Source organism: Solea solea, chromosome 3 (assembly GCF_958295425.1).
Source record: "Solea solea chromosome 3, fSolSol10.1, whole genome shotgun sequence".
NCBI classification, from domain to species: Eukaryota; Metazoa; Chordata; class Actinopteri; order Pleuronectiformes; family Soleidae; genus Solea; species Solea solea.
The window spans coordinates 3,453,985-3,481,830 of NC_081136.1; the positions used below are offsets into that span (position 1 = coordinate 3,453,985).

Sequence of the window (27,846 nt, forward strand, 5' to 3'; positions counted from 1 at the left end):
AAAATGTTTCAATACAACATGTTACATAATTCGTCCACCTTTGCCTGACATGTGTGAGCTCGTACTTTCGTCGCATTGACACCTTTGGCCTTTGCCGCGCTGCGTCTCTGTGTTGTTGTCGTCTCCGTGTTGCCTTTTTTGTGCTGCTGCTGCTGCTGCTGCTGCTGCGGTGACAGCTCTGTTATATCACACATCTTTCTTACATTCACGTGTTGCACTGTGAGATAAAGTCAAGGCTCCATCACCCCTCACTGTTTGTGTTCTCTCTCTCTCTCTCTCTCTCACTCAGTGAGTGTGAGTGCGTCTCTAACTCCACCTGCTGGTTCAAAACCAATCAGGCCACACTTCACCCTCTAATGTGACTCAGTGGGAGGTTTGTAACAGCTGAAGGTTGTTGTCTGCTGTTTTTGCAGGTGATTTCGACACTGTTTTACACAGTTTAACTTCAGTTGGACAAGGTATCTTCATTGCACGTGCCGTTCAATTGTACTGTGATTAAAAATAGGATATTTTTCCCTTCTTATCTATATATAAAGCATATTTTCAGCATAATTTCAATTATGAATTATATTTTCTGGTTTTTGTTATGAACACAAATTCCTACAGTTCCTACATGTCTAGGATTTGAATTTTTAAATTTTCCTTCACTATAAGTAATAACCAAGAAAGTATAATATTGTCATGAATTACGATTTCTTGGAAGGACTGGAGAGAGAAGCATTTTTTTAAAAAGTGTGATGTTGTTATTGCGATATCTTGTATATTAATTGCACCCATGGCAGCGTGTGAAACTCATATATCTGGTTTACCCATTCAAAAATAATATAAGGTGTTACAAAAATAGCAGTAAATTAGTCAGAAACATTATAATACACACAAATTGTAATGGGGCCTTTGCATAGCAGCCATGTTGACATGTTAGAAAAAGCTGCCACTCCTGATCATATTAACGATGATTAATGATGATTAACGATGATTAACGATGATTAATGATCCTAAAACAGAAAAGAAGATCATAGTGTTGTAATGTAACAAAGTGCAAATACTTTGCTATCTATCTTTCAAACGAGGAAGTCCACGCTTTTAATTTGAAAGTCCAACCAAGAGACTTCCTGTTTGCTGCCGTCGTCTTGTCGCTAGCTTGACGTCGCTGCGTGTGTTTGTAAAGTTTGGATGAAAAAGTCGACTTCAGTCACTAAACTCAATGGGAAGGTGAACGTCCACGATGAAGACGCGCTCATAGTTCGGACTGAACTCGGCTGTACATCTGCGGGAATCCTCGTTTACATTTCCTGGGCTCGAAAAGTGTAAGTTTACGATTTAAAAAGTTGTTTTTAAACATTTTTCCACTTCACATTTAAACGGGATTTAAACGTCCCGCGATTGTTAGCTTAAACCAACGGTGTTGAAGTCTAAGCTAATTCTTGTGTTAATGTCATAAAATTTTGATTTGACGTGGTTAAATATGCTGTGTTTGTTTTGGCTGATGTCCTAACAGAGAGTTGAACCTTTTTTAAATCTCTACTTAATGGGTATTGTTCCTTTTTTGTCTGCTGTGGATAAAATATTATATTTCCCAGGTGTGCTATTAGCTTATAGTTTGTTACGTTTGTGTTAGCTTATACGTTTAGCTTCTTTTCTAGCATATTGACTGTTTATATGTGGGGATTACATTGTTATTTTTTTAATAACACCAATTCCGGTAGTTTATATCTGTAGGATTTATAGTTTTGTATAATTTTGATTTATTTTGAAAGTTTTAGTTTATGTTCATACTCTGCTGAACTAAGCCAAACAATATAGTAAATATGGGTTAGATATGTCACGATTATTCATTGAAGCTTACATATTATCTAATGGTACGAAACATTACTAACATTACCAAAAAACTATACTAATCGTACCACAAATAGATACATGAACGTTATCTGAACATTTTAAAGTGAAAACCAATCAAATATAATATCGTCATGAATTACGATTTTTTGGAAGGACGGGAGAGAATTTATATATTGGCTCATCCCTAAACAATAGCATTGTTACTTAGATTTCTTAACAGCAAAGTTCTTATCCTGCTTTCCATAGAGATTGAATGAAAACAGAATACTATGAGATAATGTCATTTTCCCCCCAGTCTTCAAAGCAGTGAAATATTCATGCTTTTTAAATTTAACCAGAGCTGATTTATGCCTCACATGTCCATTAATGTAGTTGCCAAATACTGAATCATTGCGGTGAACCTCCAGTCAGACTCAGTTTGGTTCCCAGCTGCAGATTCGGCAGAGGAGACGGGCTATTTTAATCTGCTGCTGGTACAACGGTGGCTTCTTTCATTATCAGTCTCAGACTTCTGCAGCCTTGTTTGTGAAAACCTTTTGTAGTGTACATTCGTTCAGGAAAAAAAACCTCCCTCCTGAGGCGCTGCATGACCTGCTGGCAGCCCTCCACTCTGAATGCGTCTGATGATGTGTCGGCTTCCAGGCAGAGAAACAAAAAACAAAAGATTTTTATTCCCCTTCTCTTCTCCGACAATAACCATATTTGTACGTCCCAGCCCTCTCCTCAGCTAACAGTCTGCACAGCTCTGGAAGCTGTTGCACGTTTTGTCACGCAGCCATATTCGATGTCACAGTGGGGGAACTTGTACACTAAACACTTTTATGCTCTGGTATTTTACAGGCAGGAGTAAATAAAACAAATCTCTTGGCAGTTATTGCTCAGTGAGGTAGATGCAAAAGTGGAGGCTACAAAGTTGATACGCTGTAACATCAACATGCAAGAGATCCTGGGGAAAAAACGTTATAGGTTGAGGTTTTCTCAACTTTCTCTGGACCCATTTTTTCTTTAAACATTTGCATTCTCGATGCTGTGTTTTAAAAGTATGGAGGTGTCACTTCTCCTCACAGGCTACCTCCTCATTACTCTGTTATTGTTTAAAAATTCATACGTTCTGCTCAGGAAATGTCTGCCATCCACCATGCCCCTGTAGAAAACATAAAACCTTGAAAACGCTGCTGGCTCCATTTTTGCTTGAAAACTCTGGGGCAGTTTAGTCTGGATGGGTAGAAATGAAAACCTTAACTTCCTGATCAGTCGTTAGCGACCACAACTTGTCTGACACTTTGCCCAAGTAAAACATTTTGAGACTCCAAACACTGCAGTACATATGCCAGGCCTGTATATGGCGCTGTAACGCTAGATAGATGGGGCTAAGTTGTGTATTGGTTGTATTCATGCAAGTACGAGATAGACGTTTTGAGATTTTTGAGCGTTTTAGTGCTTTGTATGGATGAAAAAGCCGATAAAATATAAACCAGATTTTTTACCATTGCTGTTTTGAGTATCAGAACTATATCCCGCCCCTGTGGTGTGAGGGGTTAACAGATGCTGTTTTAACAGTAATCTGTAATCGGACACACCAGAGTCTTCCCAGTTTCAAATCGTTAAGTAGTAAAAACCTTTTCAATATTTATAGCCGAGGAGCAAAACATCGGCACACACAACGACGCCGACAGTCCACCTCCTTATATTCTGAAGTCATGTTAAATGGCGCGTGTATCGGTAAGGTCACAAATCCCTGAAAGCATAATTGTAAATTGTGTGGTCCTGTGTCTTGACTGGGTCGTCTAATCTGTGCTTTCTGAGGATTAAAACATTGAAAATTGTTTGCAAAGTTCGTTGTGTGTCTGTGGTCTCCCAACTGCAGAGGAGAGAATCAACTTCCTGTTTACTCCAGCACATGCATACCCAGTGTACCTCAATAGTCACATGATTTATATTTTTAGTTGTGGATGTTTTTTTATTTTCAAATGCTAGTAGCATGGATGTTCACTAAGTCACATGATGACATGATGTTTCTGAAGTTAAATCAGTATCAGTAACTTCAGGATTTTAATTAAAGACCAACTTTATGTGAACTTTTGAATGTGTCTGTAACTCAAGGAAGATTAATACCCCAGTGATTTTGCTCTGTGATGTAATGAAAGCCGTGCAGTGGCTTTTTTTTGAGTTTGGAGATTTGACTGTTGTTATTGCAATCAGTGCTGGGTATACTGGGAACTGGCCGTTTCTGACCAAGAGGAAGACATTTTTCCAGAATGTGCCAGGAAACGCTTCCTGACAGGGCCGAGTGAGGGTCTTCCTGTGTGTGGGGATGCCTCCATGTCAAACCTGTTTATGGTTTTAGGTCCTTCATGTGCTGAAACCATAATGTCTATTAATGTGATGGTGGGGAAAAAAAGGGGAGCTGCTTTTGTGCTGAAATCTTGATAACAAAAGCAGAGAGGTGTTTTTTCTTGGCCAGATGAGGTCTCTTACACAGTTGCTCCAGCCCCCTTTCCACTATCCTCTTTACTTTCTTCCTCCTCCAGTGTGATCGCTCACTGTGATGTAGTTGGAGCCACGTGGAAAAACTGCAATAACTCTGGATTAGTGTCGCAGCGCTGCCATCAGAGTCTGAGAGAGACAAAGACTTGTTTGTGCCACCACCGCTGCTGCTGCTGCAGTAGTGAGTGAGGAAATAAAGCACCAGTTTAAAGGCAGGGCCGTTGTTTCTGTCAAACAGTCTGACCTCACAGCAGCTCAGACTAAAGGTCTGACAGACCACCTCTCTGGGGGGGGAGAGTAAACAAAAGCAGGGTGTTTGACTGGAGGCTGGATTTCATGTGGCTCTGGATTCCAAAAGTCCATGACGTCCAAGTTTTCTCTATCAAAACTAACTTGTGCAGCTACACTGGAACAATTAATCAGTTTATCAATCAAATATTTTGATTAGTAAGTGAAATTGTTTGGGCTTTGAACAGACAAAAAGACATTTGAAGACATTTCAGTTTCGTACAGTTTTCACTATTTTACATCCATAACAATTAGGGGGAAAAACGATAACCAATACTTATACCAATGTATTTACGTTTTTCCCTGTGTCCAATTGCTGAGGTTATTTATTCTCCCCTGTGGTGAAATTAACATAATGTTTTTCATACTCGTGTCATAGCAAATGTAGATATACATTTTCTTCATTGTACAAAATAACGAGACATTAAAATATAATAGTTTGTAGAGGGCGCCAGCATAGTAGTCAAGGAAGTAGCAGTAGTGATTTGTCTTATCTGGGGATCTTGTCCTGTTGGACAATATGCAATAATATACAGCCAATATTGCCGCTACCAATATCATTCCAATAATACCATTCATCCCTAGTGTTAAAATTATACATGTTGTGTTGTCTGGTCAAACGCCAGCTACTGCATTCAAATCTTGCCATTGGCTGTTTCCTTTTTAGCCTTAAACTAAGGCTAAAAAAACGGCTAAAAATGTTCCACTTTCCACTTTTACCCTCCTAAATGTTACACACTGGACCTTTTTATTTATAAAATACAGCTCCCTAAACAGATTTCCTTGCCAAGTTGTATGTCAGTACTTCACGTTCATTACTTGTAGCATTAACAGAGTTTTGAGTGGTCAAAAAGCAGGATAATGATGGACAGCGGCTGACGTAATCCTCCATTTTACAGTTTTTAGGGCCATTTTATCTTCCTGAGTCAGACTCTTACTGTGTTGTATATCATTGTTATGTAAAATATCAATGATGGAATCTCTTATTCATTGTGGTACAGTAACAGTCTGCCGCTTAAAGCCTCTGCTGTTTCTACTCTGAGCAAGTTTACATCTGAAATCCACATCTGTATCACAGCTGGAGCTCCACTGTCGGAAGCGAGTGTGTGTGTCTTTCAGGGAACGACCACTCAGCACGGGGTCAAGTAATTTTACTTTTCAGATGCACACGGTCCCTCCCCCACTGTATAGTTCCCATACTATATCCTCACCATCTGGTTGATGTTAAAGCCAACACACAGCAGCAGAAAGCTCAAGCCCGAGTCTCTACTGATTCATAAAACAAAATCTAAAGTATCTTTAGTCAGATACATTAAATACTTTTTTAATTTGATGCCTTTTTACTTTACTTTTTGTAAGTGCAGTGAGCAGAAGTGGATTCACTGTGCAGAGATTAATGGATCCTGGCAAAGAAGTTAATCTCTGGTCTTTATCCGGTAGAGAATTTTATTGTCTCCGTCCCAGATTATATTTGCTGCTTTTCACACATTAAGCTAAGGGTAGTTAAAGAAAAAATATATTGCGGGGACTCAAGCGAGTTAAACATTCTCTCATTTTAAACTTGTTCATCCGTCTCGCGTTACTGTGATGGATAAAGCTCCTTTTTATATTATTCTACTGTTCTCTAAACATCAATAGATCCCTTTTAAAAAAGACCAAAGTCAGCAGTGCAGTTTGTGCCTGTATAATTAACAGTTAAGTTGGGGTCTTAAGTCGAGTGAAAAAAGTCATTTATATCACAATATTTCACAGAATTTCAACATCCTCAATCCTCAAAATCATGATACAGCTAGAAAATGATCTAGCATACCTACCTGTGCTAACTACGCTAGAAAGATTTGTTGACATTTGTGTTTCTTTTGTTTGTTTTTAGCTTTTATGTAAGAAATGTAGTATAAAGTCTTAGAATGACCACGATCATTCATCAGAGGAAAAAAAGAAGCAGCATTTTGAAATGCTGATAATGGTAACGCTAATTTATTTAAATTACAGCCTGCACATTCTATTTATGTCTTTGTTTATGGAAAAGTGGTATAAGTGTAGATTGGTACCTTAAACTTCCTCTGCGGACAGAGAGAGGGGACACTGGTCTCCAATGTTTGTGATTTTTGATTGCAGTAACCCGTTTTTAACATTAGTTACAATTCCTGCATTGAATCAACTCTTAAATTAAACTAATTAAAGTAACCAAGTTTCAAGAAAACTGGTTGAGTATTTTGACATATCCACCTTGCTAAAGGTAAATATGTAATTTAATTTTGGGAGAGATTTGGCGTATGTGCTTTTGTTGGACACATACAGATTTGTGGCTTAATTGAGATTTCCGGCCTCCTTGAGGAATTGACTCTAAATAAACAACATGATATGAAGGAAGATGTCGGCCAGTGCGTCAGTAAATCTTATTTATGTGTCTTTTAGGATGTTTTAGAACAACAATGGAACACTGTGACTTGGCATAACAAGAGGACACACACAGGAAGTTCTTGTTTGTTTTATCTCTTTTCTGTGTTGACGAGTAGAGAAATACCAACTGGCCTGATGTCTTAGCTGAATTCCTGATAAGTTTTAGTGTGAAGCTGTGCGTGGCTGGGTGTGGGGTCACAAGTCTCAGCAGAGGTCAGCGGAGATGTCGGTACCAGGGGTGAGTGTTTGGTTTTCAGGAGAAATAACCTGCTCAGGAATGTGTGTGGTGCTCACTCGCACTCTGTGGCATCATCCATCATCGTGATAACTTCATTGAAAACACTTACTCACATGGCTGGATGCAGAGGTGGACCCTCCTCTCATGAGGTTTTTGGTCTGAAGTAGAAAGTAGATAAAGTCTTCGTAGTCCAAAATCAAGTTTAATTTTCTGCCGCATTACCCACATTATTATTTACTTTTGTTTTTTTTAATTTCTGCTTTGATTCACTTTCAAACCACAATTGACTGTTAAGAAGCTTTGCTTTCGAAGGATTTCCCATGAGAAACAAAACCAAAAAATGGTGGTGATGCTACCTAGCTACATTTACCATACATCAAATATTTCCCTCATAATATCAAAACTAATTTGACTTTATGTCGTGATATGTACTATATGCCTGTGATTGATAAATTGATTGATATTCAACTGTATTTGCATAATTTCTAATAGATTTAGCCAAGATCATGCTAACATATATTGTTTACCAACTATATTTAAATTCCCAACCTCCAATTTTGGTGAAATTCCCTTTAATTCCAATAGAAAGTTTCCCATTTTGAGAATTTAACAACCCTAATTGGTATCTACTGATACCAATATTAGTCGGCCGATATTGGCTTTAAAATGTATTATTACACAAAACAGAAAAATCCCCATGAGACTCAAAAAACCCAATTTGATGTGGCTTTTCCTACAAGAAAGGATGATCTTAGTCTGTAAGACACAAGAACACTGATTTACCTCATCTTAAAAATGTTATAAATCCATCTCTAAACCCCGTGGACACTCTGTGACCAGAAGAATACGCAGGATAGTTAAATTAAATGGGGCAAATGATGGCACACACTGGTTTTTCCCTCTCTTCAGACCATTTGTTGTTTTCAGCAGTCACACAGAGCATGAAAATATTTGAATTTGAAACAAAAACCCTCTGGAGGAAAAGCAGCTGACCAAACATATCCCCCTCCCCGCTGAGAGTGAGTGATGGTTTTCTGTCATTTTCCGGAAATACCTGTGGAGGAGAAAGACTGTGACCCCCGCTCCCCCATGGGAACTATAAACTTTTATTCGAAAACAGGTTCTTGTATTTTGAAACCTGAGGTATTGTTTGGTTAACCAGAGTCATGTTTTATCCTGCTTTAAATTACGCTGTGAATGTGTTATGTTTTTTACAAAACCTACTCGCCTGTTTGGAGCATGTGAAGTGGAATTAGGTGGATGCAACTCTTGAAGGCCCCCTCTGTTCCCCCTCCCAGCCTCCGCCTCATACAGACGCCACAGACTTAATTACACACCTCATACCCATGTTTTTTACCATGCTAGGTGTGACACTGTGACCCTACGCGGGGAGGAAATTAAGTAAAGCCTTGCAGACCTGCCCCCCCACTACCATGGGACATGAGGACAAGTAAAGCCACTGTTTTGTTTTCTACCGTTTTAGTTCTGGGTTTTTTAGCTTCTCTCTCTCCCACCACAGACGTCTCACTGTTGTCTCAAGCACCTCAAATCGCGTTAGGTGTGCAGTGATGGGTGCTCAGTGAGAGTACAGGACAGCCATGTGATAAGCATTTTGAAGCCAGACACCGTCGTCACAGGGGCTGCTGACCGACTTTGTTGTGGAAGTTTGAGATGCCAAACATGCCAATGCTACGAGGCACCGGGACCCCTGGGAGAATAACACCATTATTCCAGATAGGAGCCCGCACATACGCAGCTGCGATTGGTTGGTTCTGCAGGAAACGGGGCCTGCTGGGTAATTCACCCCCGGAGATCTCACTTTGTTTTTCGTCTCTCAAGCAGTCCAGTGTTTGACAAACCTCGGGGTTAATTTAATGCAGTAGTTGTTTTGAGAAAGAAGAACGGGGGCTTGTCTTACATGATTAGTGATAATGCACTTATGGAAATGAATGGAACGTACAAGCAGGGCTTTTGTAGTTTGAGACAGAACTTTACACAAGGGGCAAAGAAATGCAGAAAAGCGATCCTGGCAACTAACAAGTGTTATTTGTTACTGATGTAATGCTTTATTCGTCACAGTCGTGGCTTCAAACTCCAAAATGTTTAGTTCATGCCCAAACAAGACAAAGAGAAAGAATGAAGTTAATTTAGAAGTCACTATCCAAGTAGTTGTCAGTTATTTTTCTTTGGAAGCTAGGGCTTGCCTGCATCTAAAAAAATACTACTGAGATTTTCAGTGGGAGTGACCAGGATGGACAGGATTAGAAATGAGAATATTCAAGGGACCGCTCAGGCTTAACATTTTGGATATGAAGGAAGAGAGTCAAGGTTGAAATTGGTTTGGTCACGTGCACGAGGTGATTATGTTGGACAAAGGATGTTGAAGGTGGAGGAAACAGGAAGACCATAGAAAATCTTTATGGATGTGAAGGAGGAGGATATGAGGACAGTTGGCGGAACAGAAGAGGACACAAGTGATGGGGCAAGGATGGAGGCAGATGGTGCGCTTGTTCTTTTGGCTTCTTCCTTTAGTTGTTTGGATGAGAAAGTGGTGGGAAAAGTTTATCGGATAACAAACCTCGAAATGCCAACGTCTTCAGATGTCTTGTTTTTTTTCCACGCAAACCAAATAATGTAATTTAATTACCATTTTACTGTCTTAGGGGAGTTAAGAAACCTAAATACAGTGACATTTAAGAAGCTGAAATTAGATAACCGTTTTTTTATCAAACACAGTGAATTGATGACCCAACCTAAACAGACTTTCTAGTATTCACGTAAAGAGACTTTTTCCTGCCTCTTTACAAAGTTCCGGCCACGAGTTTGGAAGAGGACTGTAAAAATGTCTTAAAGATAAAATCTTTTATCTTTTTTTCACATATTTCACATGCTTTTCTTTGACTGAAGCCAGCACACTTTTTTTTATTGTGTCTGATAACGACAGACTGTACATTTCTTACACCCATTTATCCTTTATCCATAGCTTCAACAAAGACCTTCACCTCATTTTGACTTTAATACAATGTTAAATCTGGTAAAGAACTGGGCAACATAAACATTTTTGCAAGAAATACCCACCCCTCATTATTTTAGAACCTGCCCTTGACCTTATTTACTTCACCCAGTGGTTCCTTTTCAGTATTTCTTTCTGTTTTAAAGCTACATGGACACTGAATGTCAGTTTGCTAATCTTATCATCAAAGAAAAACTTGCCTTGCTGCTACCTCTGTTATCTGACTACTGTACATTTTGGGAAGCCTCCTAGGAGTCTGTTATTCTTTAAAGTCTTGGCGTTTGCAGATATCTTTGTAGATCCTCCTCCTTTCTTTTTTTCTTTTTTGTGCTCCCTCCTTCATCTCTTCTTCTCTCTCAAAACCTCTTCCATAGATCCACTCCACAGGAGATGATGATGTCTGACGCCAGTGACATGTTGGCAGCGGCCTTGGAGCAAATGGATGGAATCATAGCAGGTAAACCACACTGTACACTTGGACTTTTAAGACCTGGCCACAGCACTTGAGGTGGGCATGGCATGCTATGGGATACTATGGGTTTGAGCCACATCTGGAAGCTATTAAAGTGCAAGCTGGGAATACTATGTCCAGTGAACGGCAGCAAAACGTGCCCCCATCTCCTCCTCCTCCTCCTCCTCCTCCTACTTGAAATTTAATGTAATCCTCCTGAATATACATAAAAGTTTGGAACAAAGCTGAAGCTGTGCTGCAGGGCCACTGGCTCTCTTCTGCCTCCGCTGGATTACGCCACCGAAAAGAAATGAAAGTTTCCATTGTCCCCGCAGTGACGGAAACTAATGATTATCCAAGCTCCGTGAGTTTGGAAGACAAACTCGCACTCGGGGAACTTTTAGCCACACTCTCGCTGAAACATAATGGTGCAGCTGCAGATGAGCAGAGCAGTGCTGCCGTTTCAGAGTCCCTACTTTTCCGCTGATGTGTGTAATTATAGCGCTGACCTTTCCAATAGGAGCGAGATGGCTTGATCACATGACACCACCCCCCCCAACCTTTGTTTCCACAGAAACCACAGCCATCATCAAGTCCCACTCCCACTGCCGCTACTGTGTGGAAGCCATGATTGTTGGGACATTCAGTCGTGTAGTTGCCTCTTTGTTAGCACTGGACGTCTTCATTATGGCTGACATTTAAGACGGATGACAGACGGGGCAAGAGGGAGGAGGGGCGAAACACACGCACACACACGCACGACGGGAACATCACACACTCGAGTTCAGTCAGCAAGACCTGGGAAACCTGGGAAATTTATTTTCGACACAAACAAGGACATTTAATTATCATTATTCGATTAGACTGTCATCTGATGCGGGATAAATCGCAGCCAAACATGTGCTGGTCCAGTATGTCGGTGGCTGAGTGGGTGTGTGATGAAGACGCAGGGAGACAGAGAGTTTATCAGCGAAGTCGTTGATGCTGTTATTCAGCCGAAATGACTTCATGACGGCCATTAATCAAAGTATTTCACTAAGTGAATCAGCAGGACCGGATAAATTGGTCATGGCAGTTTAACCATGAGGATTATTATTACTATCAGAATAGTTTCCCTCCGCCATATGCTGTGGTTACACACTGGCCTATATGCCTCTCATTAAATTGTTAACAAAACCATATTTGTATAGACAGATGTAGAAACCATGTATAGGGCATGTGTTGTGATTGATTAAGGCACAGTTTGGAGAAATAAAAAGTGTAAAATTTTGGATTGAATCCTCCCTGTAGCTCACACGAATAAAACCACCTGATGGAACAGAAGAATACACTGATATAATTTAAACAAACAAGGTTGCTGGAGCTGTGCGGTTACCATGGAGACGACGAGTGCACCCTTTTGTTGAAGCAAATTGAAAAAACTTTGTTGGGCAATAATTATCAAAGCTGTCGACTGACGGAGAACGAATTGAGGACAAGTTGACACATATCGTGTAATATAGGGACTTTTTGCTGCCAACAACTGATGCCAATTATGTACATTTTGTTTCCCTGAGATCAGACTAGAGCCAGGAATTGAACCAACTGCCCTCCTAGATGAAAGACAACTCGTCCGACCACTGATCCTGCTAAGACTGCTAAGTCGTGATATCAGTATTATCAAGCTGTTTCTACTATAAGTCAGGCTGTATGGGCAGTTAGGCCATTGTCTGAACCACAGCTGATATTAATTAGAGATAATATGAACTGTTCCTGTTGATAATATCGGGGGCTGTGAAGGTTGAGTGTAACGATGGCTGACGCTCGTCGTCGACAAAATGTGAAGAGCAGACAGAAATGTTGATGTGCAAGCAATTAAGTGCATGTGTGCGTCAGTCTACGGCCAACTGCGAAGGTCGCGTGCATTTTGCAATCAATGACTTTAAACGAAACCACATGTTTTTATGAATCTGAGGGAGAGAAAAAAGAATTCTGCCGTGTCTGTTGTCAGACCCCGCGGTTAAGTGATCTCCTCGGAGGACGGAGGTGTTTTTCTTCCGCGTGGGGAAAAAAGTTCAGTAAACCGACATTTACACCAACGCTACGATTTACAGCTTTGCCCTGTCATCGAGCCTCCACCACACCCACGCGTCACCCAAAGAAGCTTAAGTCATTTAAATCACACGCTGCCATTTTGTCTGTGAGAACTCGATACATGGGATTTCCATATTCAATGACTCAGCATCACATCTCTGTCTCTCGCCAGGCTCCAAGGCGATGGACTACTCCAACGGGCTGTTCGACTGCCAGTCGCCCACCTCGCCGTTCCTGGGTGGCCTCCGCGTGCTGCATCTGCTGGAGGACCTGCGAGGGGCGCTGGAGCTCATGGACAACGAGGAGAGGGACAACCTGCGGTGTCAGATCCCCGATTCGACCGCAGAGGGCCTGGCAGACTGGCTGCATGGACGATTGGTAAAAAAAAAAAAAAGCCCATCTATATAGTTCCATCTTTGAGCTCATGTCCACACAGGAAGTAGATGTTTGTGTATATATAGACATATTCAGACTTCTTCTGATTTAAGATTTATACCTGACATCCTTTACAACAAGGGCCTCAAACTCAAAAAGACCTTGGGGCCATTGGACTTCTTGGCCGGTCAAGAGGGGGGCCGGTCGCAAAGTGAATCTGTAGACAACAAAAACAAACAGAAATAAAAGTAGAATCCAAACATTAAATCAAAATATCAACATGTAGACAATAGTAATTCAAACACTAGACAAGCTTTTAAATGATTAAATCTGATTAAAATATAACCTAGTGTATTATTGTTGTCCACTGTTGGTCAGTTTGGGCCAGTTTTCACTGTAATTTTGAAATAAGTGTAGGGTCGCAGGACGTCGACTGTTTGAGACCCCTGCTTTACAGTCATACCATCTTTCATCTTCTCCCACACACGGCGTTAACTGCATAAACTCGCACTTAATGAGTTTAATTAAATTATGAGAGCAGGGCTTAATCATTAGGAGTTATAATTATACAGCCAGTTGTTGTGTGGGCTCATGAATTTAATCATAACTGGTCGGAAAAGACGAGTTGAGCTTTCATTCAGAAAATAATTGTTTGGCAGTATCACTGACTGGATAAAATAAAAAAGTTTCCCATTGTGGCTCATAAAACTAAATCACAAGGACTGTATGCTGGTGCGCGAGACAGGATTTTCAAGTCACTTGCGTGAAATATTTATGTTTTTCCTCCATTTAAATGTGGTCACGTTCGTCCTCAAACCACCTTCAAATTAGTTTCAGAGTAAACTGATTGTGTTCAGCTCTGAACTTAGAGTGGTCCACATGTGATTGGTTGAACTCAGTGTCTGTGGGGGGGGGCTCGTAGATTGCGATCACATTGAAGAGCGAATAGTTACATTTGTGAATCTCAGAGAAACAGATGCAGTTCCTCCTTTTTCGACATCTGGAGGGAATGAAACTCAAATTGCCTCCCGAGTTTGTTGGAGTCATCAGATTTCAGCCTTTGCCTCATCTATCAGACCTGGCCAAGACACACACACACTGATGCAATGTGCTAAATACGGCCTCTGATTCTACTCGTCAGTGGAGAGTGAGAGGAAACATTTGTCATGATTCTCAATATTTTTTACGCAGAGATTTTAAAAACAATCTTCTACTGTTTGCAACAACTCCGACACGTTTATAAGAGGTCACCTGGTGTGAATTATTCCCCCGCTCTGCTTCTCATCTCGCGTTCCCCACCTCCCATATGCGACTGTGTTTATTATATAAAAGTGTGCTGTTATGACGTGTGCCGTGAGTGATAGCAGCTTCTATAGGAGCCCTCGTGAAAATACTTTCCATCTTTTTTAAACCCGAGTCGACTCGGAGCCAGGGTCTTTGTTTTTCTTCCCTCTCCATGTGCAATATCTGAGCGAGCAGTTTGCTTTTGATTCGCCGTTCAAATAAAGTTAAACACGAGTTTAGTCACGTGTTTCTCAAACGATGCATCTGTTCTGTTCCTCAGAGGTTACGGGGCGTCATGGTTGTATAATTATGTGGTATAATATATATTGTATAATTATCATTTGCCGGCCACGCAAATCAACGCTGTACTGTTTCTGATTTTTCTAGAGCAACGGACACGGCTCGGACGCCGTCTACCAAGAACGTCTGTCACGAGTGGAGAGCGACAAAGAGTGTCTAATTCTTCAGGTATTTTTCTTCAGGCGGGAAAACAAGCACATGTTGAATGGCCAATTAAGTTGCATTATGCTCGTTTGATTAGCCATTTAGTGTTTGTACAAACGAGGTTATGTTTTTTTTCCATATACGATTGACTCGTAATCAGCCGAGTGTTTAAATATAGAAAATAAAAGAAAATAATAAGATAGGAAATTGCTTTGAAAAGTGACCTGCTTGGTAACCTGTACGGACACTTTTTTAAAAGCCATTTGTTGTTTTGTAAATTATTTCCAGCACCACTTTTTTTTATTAAAATCAGATGTGCATACTTTTTAAACAGTTGGACCAGTGTTTCCCTGCTCCAGCACACCTGATTCAACACATTTTAATGAATTTAAACCAACTTGGCACATCATTTTTTAAATCTATCATATCCTTTCCCGGGATTTTGTGTCAAACTGGTTCAAAACATGGCCTCTAAATATGAGCTGCGACAAATACCCAACACGATTCTTAAGAAGTTGCATTAAAATTTGACACATTTTCAAGCAGCAGCCACGATAAAAGATGCATTATTGTAATTCCGTTAAATTATGGTGCAGTTTAGATCAATATTAGCCTTGAAATCAGTATATCATGTCAAAATTTTGTGGAAAGATGGACAAAACCTTTTAGTCTAAAATCTCATGATTCAAAGTAAGAAGCTGATTGAGAAACTGAAACATCAATATTTATGTGTCATTATCGTCCAGATAAGTGTTCTGACAGACCAGGTGGAGGTGCAGGGTGAAAAGATCCGGGACCTCGACTCATGCCTTGAGCATCATCGGGAGAAACTAAATGCTACTGAGGAGCTTCTTCAACAGGTGAAGCCTCCTCACCTTACCTTACCTCAGTCCTGCAGTGTGTGATTCTTTCTTTTCTTTTTTTTTAGCCTGTTAAAACTGTGATTTTTCGTCTCCGTCCACAGGAGCTGCTGAACCGAACAGCACTGGAGACGCAGAAGCTGGAGCTGATGACAGAGGTCTCGAGTCTGAAGCTGAAGCTGTCGGCCGCGGAGCGAGATCACAGGGGCGACGAGGTAACGAGACCTCGACGTGAACTTTGACGTTCTCGGCTGCACCTGTTATTTCATGTGATGTTTTGACTCCAGAGTCCTGGCAGCGGCCCAGTTATTGTTTTCACGTCGCAAAGGTCCGTCTCACTCAGCGGGAGGACTCTGATCTGTCAGTGTGAACTTCTTTAAGCTTTACAAAAGAGGCTTTACCAGCCATTCTGCTCCTGCAGCTGTTTCCTGGCAGAACCCCCGACCCACCCACCTTTACCTCTCCCCCTCTTTCTGGGCGTGACTTACAGTTTCCATACATTCTGTCAAGGAAATGGCTAAAATTGGAAAATATAGTGTGGTATTCCCAGACACATTTATTTGTTTCCATCTGAGCAGTGCTGACATAGTGTATTTGTTTGACTTTTTAGCTCCCGGTTGAAGCTCACTTCACTTTTTCTCAGTGTGTTAACTCAGAGCACACACTCACACTCTCTGTGAAAATGTTGGATTTGACCTTCTGTAAAGAGGGAACATTTCACATCTTTGTGAAGGTATTTCATACACGTCACGGCAGCATTTGTAAAGTGATGTTGTTTTCACTCATTTGCAGCAAAAAAATAAGGATAATGTTATTAAAATCCATCCTCGGTGATCTGGATAAGTCCTCATAGCATCTCTTATCAAGTCTCACGATCCAATCTGGTTTCACTTAACCTGTATTTAAATATACACAGGAATCACGGCTGTTTGCGAGAAGGAAATTGTGTTTTTGGCCAATCTGACTGTACTGTTGTGTCCAAACCTGGAGAGAAGCGGGGGGAAAAGAAGATTCAGTAGCAACGGGAGTGAGTCAAATCACTACTCCCGCTGCTGTAACATGAAATAAGATTTTAGCCATGCCGCAGGTGAGTGGACGTGAGCTGGAGGACAGACGCGCACGAATGTGTTCTTGGTGCTTTCAGAACCCGTACTTGGTGCAGTTTTGACGTGATCGGATCACTGAATGAGATCAAACGTTAACGTGGCATGTTTTTAAATGGTTTAAACACATTTAACACATTTGAACGCACAATTATGGGGACATTTTGGTTTGTTTCTGCAATGAATACGATGTTGTGGTACAATGTGGAAAAATTTTTCTTTGCTTTAACTACTTTTTTTTTTGGTGCCAAACCATAACGGCATTCATCACCAGGAAAATGCTTATAATCACTGCCATTTTCCCCAAAAATGTGGTGAAAACACCATGGTGGTAGCATGTGTTATGTGATTTTTAGCTCAGAGACGTGAGCTCTCACAGAAACATTCCAGAGTAGCAAGTCATTCTGGTGACTGTTGCCTCATACAGTGCATATGATTATTTCATAAGTAATAAAGTGAAAACTTAACAGCCTTTTTTAAATAAATGAGCTGTTAATGGTGTAATAGTCCACAGAAACAGCGATACACATTCCACTTAATGGCAGTATTGATGATGTTTCATCTTTTAGACGAGGATTTCAGCTTCTCATATTCTCTCCAGAGGGACATCAGTCTGAAAATGATGTTTTTTCTGCCTTTGGTAGGAATTCCTCCCCCGGTTTGAAAGGGAAAAAAAATAAATAAATAAAAAAATATTAGACGTCTCCCCCCCACAGTGTCCATTAACCTTCCCAGTGCAGTTGAGTGCGTAATAGGAGTTGTTGTCTCCTCCTCAGGGTTTATACCAGGAAGTAACGGACCTGCGGTTCAGGGTGACTGACGTAGAGAATGACAGATTGCAGTGTGAGAAGAAATTCAGAGCAACCAAAGTGAGTGTTTGAAGGTCGCCCTTTTCATTTTTTACTCCCTTTTGTTACTACATACAGAGCTTGTCCTCCCCTTTTCTACCCTTATTTTCCTGCTTCTTCTTTCTGTTTTTCTAACGTCTTTGTGCCACATGCTAACCCGTGAAGCGTCCAGAGCGGAACACTTAAGTGGTTTGCTGGAGGCCGAGTGAACGAGGTCATATCTCCTCCTTCCTCCTTATCCTCTCCTCCTTTCTGGCCCCTTAAGGTCCTCTAAACCTGCTCCTTCTCCACTGCTGCTGCTGCTGCACTCTGTTTCCAGACTTTCACCACACTTGCTGTAAGTGCTTCGTTCTGAACTGACCATGGGATTTTGTTCCAGGTGCAAATCTTGATAGTAGCTTTTTGTAGCTATTAAAACCTCTGGACACATTAAAGTAATCTTCTCCTACTTTAAAGGCATTTTGCACATCAATGGCGGCATGAATTAGTAGCATGTAATTGTGATAATTTAGTCATTTGGAAGTGCTTTTTTGATGTTCTCGCACAATTTACTTCAAATGTGATGCAAGAAAATGATAAATTCTAAAAAAAAAATAATAGTCACGTGGAAAGTTTACCACTAAATCTCTTCAGACTTGTACTAGTTTTAAAGTTAAGTGTGATATTTAACATTGGTCATAATCCAAAGGGCTAAGTTAAGTGCTAAATAAAGACGAGGAAAATTTTGTGGCTGCTTGTTATAGCAACTAAATCATCAACATACGTTCAGATTGTTTAGATGTTTTGCTCTGCAGTATCACACTGTTAACTTGTCATTGGTTTGAAAAGTATTATTTAAGTGCAAATCACTCGTGGTAAATCTTCTTAATTCCCGTTAAAAACCCCTTTAAATGTGTCTTATGATAAGACTTTTTTGTTTTTGTCCAGTTTTCCGCTCTCCTGCTGCCAAACATTCACAGCATGACAAACAAGCTAAATTAAATCTAAAGCTACTGACTCGCTGTCGGTTCAGAAGTTCACTCCACTGATTTTCTTACACATGACATTCACTTGATTCGATTCAACGTGTTTTTTGAAAACTGATGTTTTTTCTAGCTCTGGGATGGGGGGAAATTTCCAGAATTTGAAATAAGTCAAAGTCACACAACGACTGAAATGTTCAAAGTCTGTGATCTGTATTTCTGACTCGCTGATGCAAGAATAATGCTTTACCTGAGATTATCATGTGTAGTTTAGCATGTGCTAATTAGTAGGGATGGGAATCACCAATATTTAAGTCATGCTTGGGGTCTCAAAAGCGATATAATATCACTATATACTGTATTGATATCCTCAACCCACCTCTTCTAATTAGTATAAAAATCCCAGTTAATTTGGTGAAAAAACAAAAGTACTGGACAAGGTATTACTGGAAGTGTCATTGTAAAGAGTTAAGCGTTATTAGGTACATGAATGTCCAGAATGTCAACCTCTCAATTGCCGTATATAGACAGTAATAAGACTTCTTTATTCATATTAACCCCTTTTTGTACATAAAATGCGGCTCAACGATACAACATTTTTAAACAAGATCATAAATCACATCAAAAGAAAGTGTGTCAGTCAATAAATAAGAATATAGTAAGTATTCTTAGTTGTAGTAAGAAGTAGTAACTACTAGTTAAAGTGCTCAAGTTTTAAAAAACATCCAATAGAAATGCAAAAGATTATCTTAAAACATTAGTAGTACGGCCACTTTAAGCTGTTTTTAGAAATATCAACAGGATATTGACATGGACTTCTAATGTAGTCGAGCAGGGTGTTCTCCAGAAATAGATTTGCGTCTCTTTATTTTATTATTTTGTTGAAAAGAAACAGTTATTGTATATGTATCTGGTAGGGATGAACATTTCTAGTTAGAATAGAGTTGGAAATTTCCTCACTTCTGCTCGGAACTGTGAAGTTTCGAGCAGCGGCTTGAAGATGCATTCAAGGAATCTGTTCAATTTCATCACTTCTGCAAACACAAATAAGGTTGTCATTGATAAAAGCATTTTTTTAATATATTACAGGGGTCACAGTTATAATGAAGGGAATGATTGAATACTGTTGATACAACAAAGTGATGAAAAACCCTGAGACGTTGACTTTGACGCGTGTCGTCCTGTCGTCATAGGAGGAGCTGCAGCTTCTGCAGAGGCGGCTGGACGAGCGAGAGCTGGAGCTGATGAAACTGACGGGCGAGGACAGATTGAAGACTGAGGGAGCAGACAGAGGTGGGGGGCTGGATGTAATTATTGTCTGCTTTTGCACAAGGGGTTGTCGAGGATTAGAGAAATGGACATTACTCATCCAACAAAAAAACAAAAACACACCAAATCTCCCTCCAGCAGCTTCATGGAGCAATACAAGAAAGCAGTAGTTACTTATTTTGACTGTTTTACATTTCACAGACATTCTCAACACTGTGATTACTTTATCTTATCCACTGTGATGCTGAAGGAATTCCATTTATCTGAAGGGAGGGAGTCTCTCATGTGGTCTGCATGTGATCACACGCATTACAGTGTAACCTAAATAATCTCAGGTTTTTGTTTGGACAAGACTCACGGCGTCTGTTCACTGGAGTTCACCTCCGACCTTTTTCTCTTTTTTTTGAAGAAGCAATTAATTTTCCACTGGGTAAAGACGGTGCGTCATCGCTCAAAATCATTAAATAGAGGGAAAAAGTAGTGCTAAAAAGAGGTTATAATCAATGATTAATGTTTGCACAAAGTTTAACATGGTTCTTTTAAAAATGATTTTTAAAGAGCAGATACTCATTAGCATTGACCTTGGAACTCGCCAAGTTTCCACTTTGGACTCCGTTCAGATGCAGCTAATGATTTTTTTCATCACTGATTAGGTTAATCAGTGATGAAAAAAATCATTAGTTGCATGTTAAATGTTTTCTCCAATAATTTAATGAGTTGTTTGGTCCAAAAATTTTTCGAAAAATATTGATCAGTGTTTCCCAAAAACCTCGACTTTGTCCACAAACAGTTTGTCATATGGAACAAAAAAACAAAAACAGAAAGTATTCACATTTTAGGAGGCGTACTGGGACTATGTAGTGGAAAAGCGCCACAAGAAGCATAAACATCAGAGAACATGTTTTAATTATTGAAAATAGTTGACGAATAATTTATTAATCCATGCTGCAGCCTTAGTTAGGTGGAGCTTTGGTTTATTATTTTGTTTATTAGAAACAAGAGTCCTGTCTGGTTTTTCTAACCTTTTTTTCCTCAAACATTATGTTTTTGCTGCGTAAATTGCAATTTTCTTCGCTTTGTTTTGACAACAACGAGCTATAAACACCACACCGACACGTTATGATGTTGTACAGTCACAGTTTTCAGGAGACACAAAACAGCTCGTCTTTATTTCTGTTGTAGAGTTGAAGCTAAACAAACCTTTAACTTGTTTATGATTTCTTGCTGTGCAGATACAGAAATGTTAAAGATGAGGAGCGTGTTGGAGACTTTGACGTCGGTCAACGATGAGAAGGTACAGTGTGACGTGATGTTACTGTCGTCAGCTGCTTTTATAATATGTAATAATAAAAAGTGATATTATTCATGTTGACCGGCAGGAGAGAAGGATAAAGGAGCTGGAGGAGTCGCTTATAAAGTGCAACAAAGTCCAGCAGCTGGTTAGAGGTAACGATTTAATAAAGTCATTTATTAGTAACATTATTAAGTTTCACTTTATAAAAAGTTACTAAAACATCTTTTGTGTCAGTAAAAAGTCAAATTTATGGGCTGAATTCACTTCCTGCTTCACCAGTGTGATGTTTTTCAGTTTTTCTCCTCTTTTTTTAATATTTTGGTGTCTTTCACTTTTGGCTGTGGAAGAAAACAAGATATTAAATGATGTTACTTTTGCTCCGATTTAATTAAAAGAGAGAAGTTTGACAGGAATGACTTCGGTCATAGTTAAAGTAAATTGCACATAATGGAATAATGATGAAATGGCTGCTTTGTTGTTTGGGTCCGGACTGACCTTCAAATACTGAAGAAGTCATATTTGGGACCTCCCTCAAGAATTTATTCATTTTCATTTGATCCGAATTACTGAGATTGTTTTTCTTAATACAACATATTTTTTTTAATTAAGTTACATTTTTCAGAGAAATTTGAAGTAACAAGATACTTTCATTCCCTAGTTTGGTGGAGGCAAACATGTCCAGGTTGACTTTATTATGAGACTGAAATAAAGTAAATAACCAGAGTTTGGTCGGTGGTTTTTCACCTCACTGCTGTTCCCTCCCCACAGAGAAGTTGAAGGAAGACGACTATGACGTTATCCCAGATGATGCCTGTGTTCCCGCAGCCATGGAGGTGGATCAGGTCACGCTGGTGTCCGAGGGGGAGGCAGGAAGGAGCTTTGGCGAGGTAAACACAACCTTTGTCCACACAATTAGCTCACAGGATGAACCCAGACTGGAGGCTTCCTTTTTAGAAGAGAGAGAAAAAACACTAAAAAATGTTGACCTCCCACTCTGAAAATGTTTCTGTGTGGAATTCAGAGCTTGAGTTCAGACTGTCTGTGGAGGTTCTCAGTCTTTGAGGTCAGAGGAGTTCTCTGTAGGCAGCTGGACTTTGCTTGAGTGAAGTCTGAAGACATTTCCCCTCTCATCCTCTCAAGACTCGTCGACACATTCAGGAAGGCCCTAAATAGACACGCGTCGTTGAAAGTACACCACCTACTGTCTCACGCCCTGCGTTGCTTGACGTACGTAGAGTCATAATTGCATCAATGCATCAGGAAAAGTGATTGTCCTTGGGACTGAGCTTGCTGCAAATCAATAAAAGTGGACGCCATCATGGACGAAGTGGCTCTTACAAGTTGCCCCTCTCATCTTAAGCCGTGTCGGCACATTCTAGTCCTTGAATTTGACGAAATTGGTCCTGGAAAAACCTTGATGTCAACCAAGGTGTGGGAACTGGGCTGGATTCTCGCCTAGAGAGTCGTTAAATTAAACCATGCAGGTTGTTGGTTTCGCCCGATTCAAGGTGTGAAGATTCCTCTTGGAGGAGAAGTGAAAGTGTTTTTAACTTAACTCAAAAGCTACAGCTAACTCCTGAAGATGACCATGACCTGGATGACTAAGTTCTTTGAGATTCAATACTATTTTGAAAGTGTGGTGAGAAGTAGTACTCCTTAGGATCCAATAGAGGCCGCTCATAAGGTTTCCTAATAGAAACTGTGATGTTTATGGAGTAGTGAGGGAATTACAGGTTATTATAAATGAGTTTGAACTTTTTAAGAACCTTCACAGACAGACGAGTGTTGTTAGAGTGTTAAAGTTCATCTTTCGTTGTTCTTAAAGTGTGTGTTGATGCTGTTTTTGGTAGAAAGCCCAGTCAAACATTGTAGGTGACTTGATAGTTTGTGTCTTCTGAGGCCACATCTGTTGTTGACTGATAGTTTCTCCAGGTTAATGTGAAAGGCTTCTGTCACTGCTCTTCTCTGGCCTCTAACGCAGACATTCTTATGATTCCAGTCTGGTTATTACAGTATTTGCGGATTTAAAAAGTTAATCTCATTTTCCTGTGTTGTTGTTGTTGTTGTTGTCGTCTCAGTCTGTTCCATGTATCGCCGTTCTCTCTGAAATGAACGAACTGGACAGAGAGCAACAGCTGCAGGCCACAGACAGGTAAAGAAATTCCTGGAATGAAATCCAGCTTTAAATGTTGAGAATGTTTCATTTTTAATATGAAAACGGAATCACATGACGTTCTCAGCTGATGAATGAGGGTAATTTTATTATTTCAGTTCTCAGCAATGTGACTTTTTATCCTGTGATTTGTCATAAACTAAACTCGTGTGTTTGATGTGAAGCAGAGTTAAAGACTTTTAAAATAACATTTCCTGGAGTTAACGCTTGAAAATCCCTTCTTTTTATTTCAGCTTGACTTTAAATGGCAGCAACATCCAGGTAAGACTCAAGTCTTCTTCTTCTTCTCTGATGTAGAATTAGCCTCAAATCTAAAAAAACACATCTCATTTTCAGCAGCTTGAACTCTCAGAAGTGTGTGTTTATTTCCCCTCTTGACCTTTGGCTGAATCATCCTCATGATTCTACTGTGTTTTGAGAGAAAAGTCTGAAGACTTTGCCTCGTCCACAGTCCTCCTCTGACATCTAGTGGTCAAATAAAGCAACTGAACGATGTCTTCTTTCTTTCTCCTCTCAGACAAACAGCAAAGCAGGACCTGGTTCTCCTTGTTCTTCTTCTTCTTCTTCTTCCACCAAAGCATCAAACGCCGCTCATAACGACAGTTTTGGAACAAAGAAGATTCGAGCGTCTTTCGGCCGTGGACTTTTAAAGTTGCGCGGCGGAGGCAAACGCACGTCCAGCGCTCCGAATCTGGGTGAGGATTATTGTTTTTCTGTTTTACTGCGTTTATAGTCTTTATATTCATGACTGTTGCATGATGGGAGCAACTGGATCTCTATAATGTATAACTATATACATATATATCCTACTGTCAATCAATTAAGCAGATCGTCCTATTTCCTTATTTCTAGTGCCTTTTTTTTTTACTCATGTCCCCAAGTCACAAATACAGTTTTTTCATATTTAGACTTTATTGATTTTATGATCCAACGTCGTCAAAGTAAAACATTTTCATTATTGCACGAGAAAACATCAATGACAATTAATTATTTTGTTGTGTTTTGATAACACGGATTATTTAAAACTGATGAATCTAAGTCCTCAGAAACGTGATACCTGCAGCTGAGTCATTTTTATTATGCTAAAGCAATTTTTTGGACTATTAATTTTTATGTTTTGATTCCTGGGTTTCTGCATTTATTTTATATTAAGTACACTAGAGTGCAGACACAGAAGGCAGATTATAAGTGCTATTTTTAATAAATGGTTGTTTAATTGTATGAAAAGTGTGTTATTTATGGATGGAAAAATAAGGAAATTGGCCAAGAAATGATGAGCTATTGGCTGCAGTGTTTCACAAAAATCATCAACTACAGAAAAACTCATAATAGTCGACCTCTGGTGTTTAAAGTTCAGCTGTTTATCATCTATGATGAATCTTGGGAGTGTTGAACTCTTTATAACTTTACAACTCAGTGATGTGATCTCACCACATGTTTGTGACTTGTTCTCCAGCTGAGACGGAGCGTCAGGGCACAGATCACCTGGACTTGGCCGGAGTTCCTCAGCAAAAATCCCAGGACGCAGCCGCTCTTCTGTCGTCACCGGAAACCAAAAAGAAATCCAAAGGCTTCAAGAGATTCTTCGGCAGGTAAAGCGTCATAGGAAAGCGCCTGTCGTGTCGCGCCGTGACGTCGGAGGGTCGTCTGCTAATGTCTGTTTTTCCCTCCTGCTGCAGACTGAAGAGGAGCCACTCGACCTCCTTCAACCTGGACGACGAGATGGAGTTCAGGAGGGGCGGAGTCAGAGCCACCGCCGGGCCTCGACTCGGGTGGTCGCGTCAACCTAAAGTCAGGTACGCGACAAGATACTGGAGCAGTTTTTGTAAAATCCAAAGCCTCTACTTGTATGTGTTTAACGCCGCTCTCTGTGTGCTCGCGCTCGCCAGCGCCGTCGACGTTCCTTTCTCGCGGTGGAGTCGAGAGGAAGTGTGCGAGTGGCTGCACGAGCAGGGGCTCGGCCCCTTCGCCGCTCAGGGTCAGAGCTGGATCAAGTCCGGACACACGCTGCTGCAGGCGTCCCAGCACGACCTGGAGAAGGTATGAGCGCCATCACCAGGTGTTTGAGGGTCTTTTTTTTCCTGGATTGACCCAATTTTTTTAAAAAATGCGTCAAAGAAAATGTGCATTTATGTTTCCATCCACTGCTGTTAGTTCACTGAGACGAACAGCAGGTGGTGCTAACGTTTTACATGTTTAATTTAACCGTTATTATCACACTAGAGGAACGTTGTCATTTCTTCATTTGTCCACACTCACAGTCACCTGATATAGTTGGTGATGATTAATTGTCGCAGTCCAAGAACTTTCATGATAGAACAGGAGGCAGGTGAGAGAAATGGGATGCAGCCTTTCTGAGTGATGATGGTGGTGTTTCCTCAGGAGCTGGGTCTGAGGCAGCCTCTCCACAGGAAGAAGCTGCAGCTGGCGTTGCAGGCTCTGGCGTCAGACGAGGACGACCTGAGGGGGAAACTGGACCATAACTGGGTGACCAGTGAGTGTGATGTCATCGTCATATAAAACTGATGTGATGCACAGTTCAGGTGAGACGCTCAGGTTTCTCTTCTCTGTCTCAGGATGGCTGGACGACATCGGCCTCCCTCAGTACAAGAGTCACTTTGACGAGGCTCGCGTCGACGGACGGATGCTGCACTACATGACTGTGGTGAGTGACTTCATTCTCTCTCTGTCACAGAATAACCCGTCTTCTTTACTCTGCCGTTTAACTCCTGTGATGCTCTGACTGCAGGAGGACCTTCTGTCTCTGAAGGTCGGCAGCGTCCTCCATCACCTCAGCATCAAGAGAGCCGTCCAGGTTCTCCGCCTCAACTCGTACGACACAAACTGTCTCCGGCGACGGCCGTCTGTCGAGGTAACTCGCACTCGCAACCGCTGCCTTCTTCTTCTTCTTCTGTGTGCACGTTTAAGTTAAAAGTCTGTTTCTTCTTTCTTGTCCAGAACAACATCACTCCAGCCGAGATCTCACAGTGGACGAACCACAGAGTGATGGAGTGGCTGCGCTCCGTGGATTTGGCCGAGTACGCGCCAAACCTGAGAGGCAGCGGCGTTCACGGCGGACTGATGGTGAGTTAACGTGTCTGGTCTGTCTGCAGATGACAAACAAGGAGCGCACACACACATTTTAGGAACATCGAAAAGTTAACTTGACCTTTTGTTAAAGGTGCTGGAGCCACGTTTCAACGTGGAGGCGCTCGCTCTCCTGCTCAACATCCCGCCCAACAAAACTCTGCTGCGGCGCCACCTGGCGACGCACTTCCACCTGCTCATCGGCTCCGAGGCCCAGAGGCTCAAGCAGGAATGTCTGGAAAACCCGGATTACGCTGTGCTCAGCGCCACCGCCAAGGTCAAGGCAAGTGTCCGGACACTGTCCCCCCCTGCCCTTTCTATCGGCTGCAGTAGTTGTGTATCGTATTAGCATTTTAGGATTGAGTACACAATCGATAGGATGTTGATGATGTTACAGTGCTGACGTAAGCAACATCTATTATGTTTTCATTAACCAAAAACACATCATTTGTAATAATTGGCTGATGATAATCGACCATTGCAAAAGAAAACAAAAATACTGTATTTGTCTTTAAGAAGCAGCAGCAGCTTATCTTCTGTGTCTCTCTCTTTGTCTCACAGCCGAGACGCTTGTCCTTCGGTGGGTTTGGCACTCTGAGAAGGAAACGTCACGATGAAGGCGAGGACTACGTTTGCCCCCTGAACGTGGAAATGCCCAGAAACGGCAGCTTCCAGATGGGAGCGCGAGTCTACGACGAAAACATTGGCCACATGGAACGGGTACAAATAAAACTCACCACCATCTTTTTAAACAAAATGTTAGTTTGTCTTAAAACCTCAGTGGCGTGTAAAATAGCTACTTCTACGATTTAGTGGGGACCAAAGCAGCTGAACGTTAGTGTTTGTACAGAGTATTTAACAACTGGTTTGGTACCAGAGCGAGTTCGAGTTCAAATTCTACTCCAAGTAAAGAGAAGACACTGTTTACACTGTTGTGTCTTTTGTTCAGATGGACGACTCCGAGGGAACAGTCCAACAGATCGGAGTTCTGTCTGAAGGAATCAACAACCTGACGGTGAGTTTGTGTCGTCACGTCAAACGAGACGTTCTGGTGCTCGAAGGAAAAACAAACAAACAAACGGAGAACTCACCTGAGCTGGTGTTTGCATTTCAGAACCTGCTGAAGGACGACGAGTTCTTCGTCCGCCATCAAGCGGCGGACACACCGGAGCCGCTCACGTCCTCAGACTCGTCACAGCGTTAGAACATGTGAGAATTGACTACTTTTTTGGTTTTTTTGTATTTCCTGAGTCAGAAATCCAGCAGCCGTCGTCTCCGTTACCACATCATAGATATATTTATTGAAGCTGTCGAATATAAATGCATGAACACTTAATGTACCTCTGTTTTTCTTT

The 27,846-nt window shown here is 41.0% G+C and overlaps 1 protein-coding gene across 1 annotated transcript; it reads left to right on the plus strand.

The window, feature by feature from the left end:
• The first annotated feature begins 1,148 nt into the window (after positions 1 to 1,148).
• LOC131456657 (liprin-beta-1-like) lies at positions 1,149 to 27,722 on the plus strand. The gene is made up of 25 exons (XM_058625164.1): positions 1,149 to 1,307; positions 10,643 to 10,725; positions 12,965 to 13,170; positions 14,839 to 14,919; positions 15,642 to 15,755; positions 15,860 to 15,970; positions 17,635 to 17,727; positions 19,862 to 19,961; positions 21,170 to 21,231; positions 21,317 to 21,383; positions 22,000 to 22,118; positions 23,310 to 23,383; positions 23,638 to 23,665; positions 23,922 to 24,099; positions 24,861 to 24,996; positions 25,084 to 25,200; positions 25,294 to 25,444; positions 25,787 to 25,898; positions 25,981 to 26,069; positions 26,154 to 26,276; positions 26,363 to 26,488; positions 26,586 to 26,774; positions 27,053 to 27,211; positions 27,441 to 27,506; positions 27,606 to 27,722. Exons 1-25 carry the CDS (start codon positions 1,174 to 1,176, stop codon positions 27,693 to 27,695), a joined length of 2,808 nt encoding a protein of 935 aa, XP_058481147.1. The 5' UTR covers positions 1,149 to 1,173; the 3' UTR covers positions 27,696 to 27,722.
• The last annotated feature ends 124 nt before the right edge of the window (positions 27,723 to 27,846 follow it).

Bases quoted from the DNA above. Each gene is read 5' to 3' on its own strand.
- LOC131456657 (XM_058625164.1), top strand. From the start codon at position 1,174: ATGAAAAAGTCGACTTCAGTCACTAAACTCAATGGGAAGGTGAACGTC. The intron at 25,445-25,786 runs GTATGAGCGCCA...GTGTTTCCTCAG, and splicing joins CCCAGCACGACCTGGAGAAG to GAGCTGGGTCTGAGGCAGCC. The intron at 25,899-25,980 runs GTGAGTGTGATG...TCTCTGTCTCAG, and splicing joins GGACCATAACTGGGTGACCA to GATGGCTGGACGACATCGGC.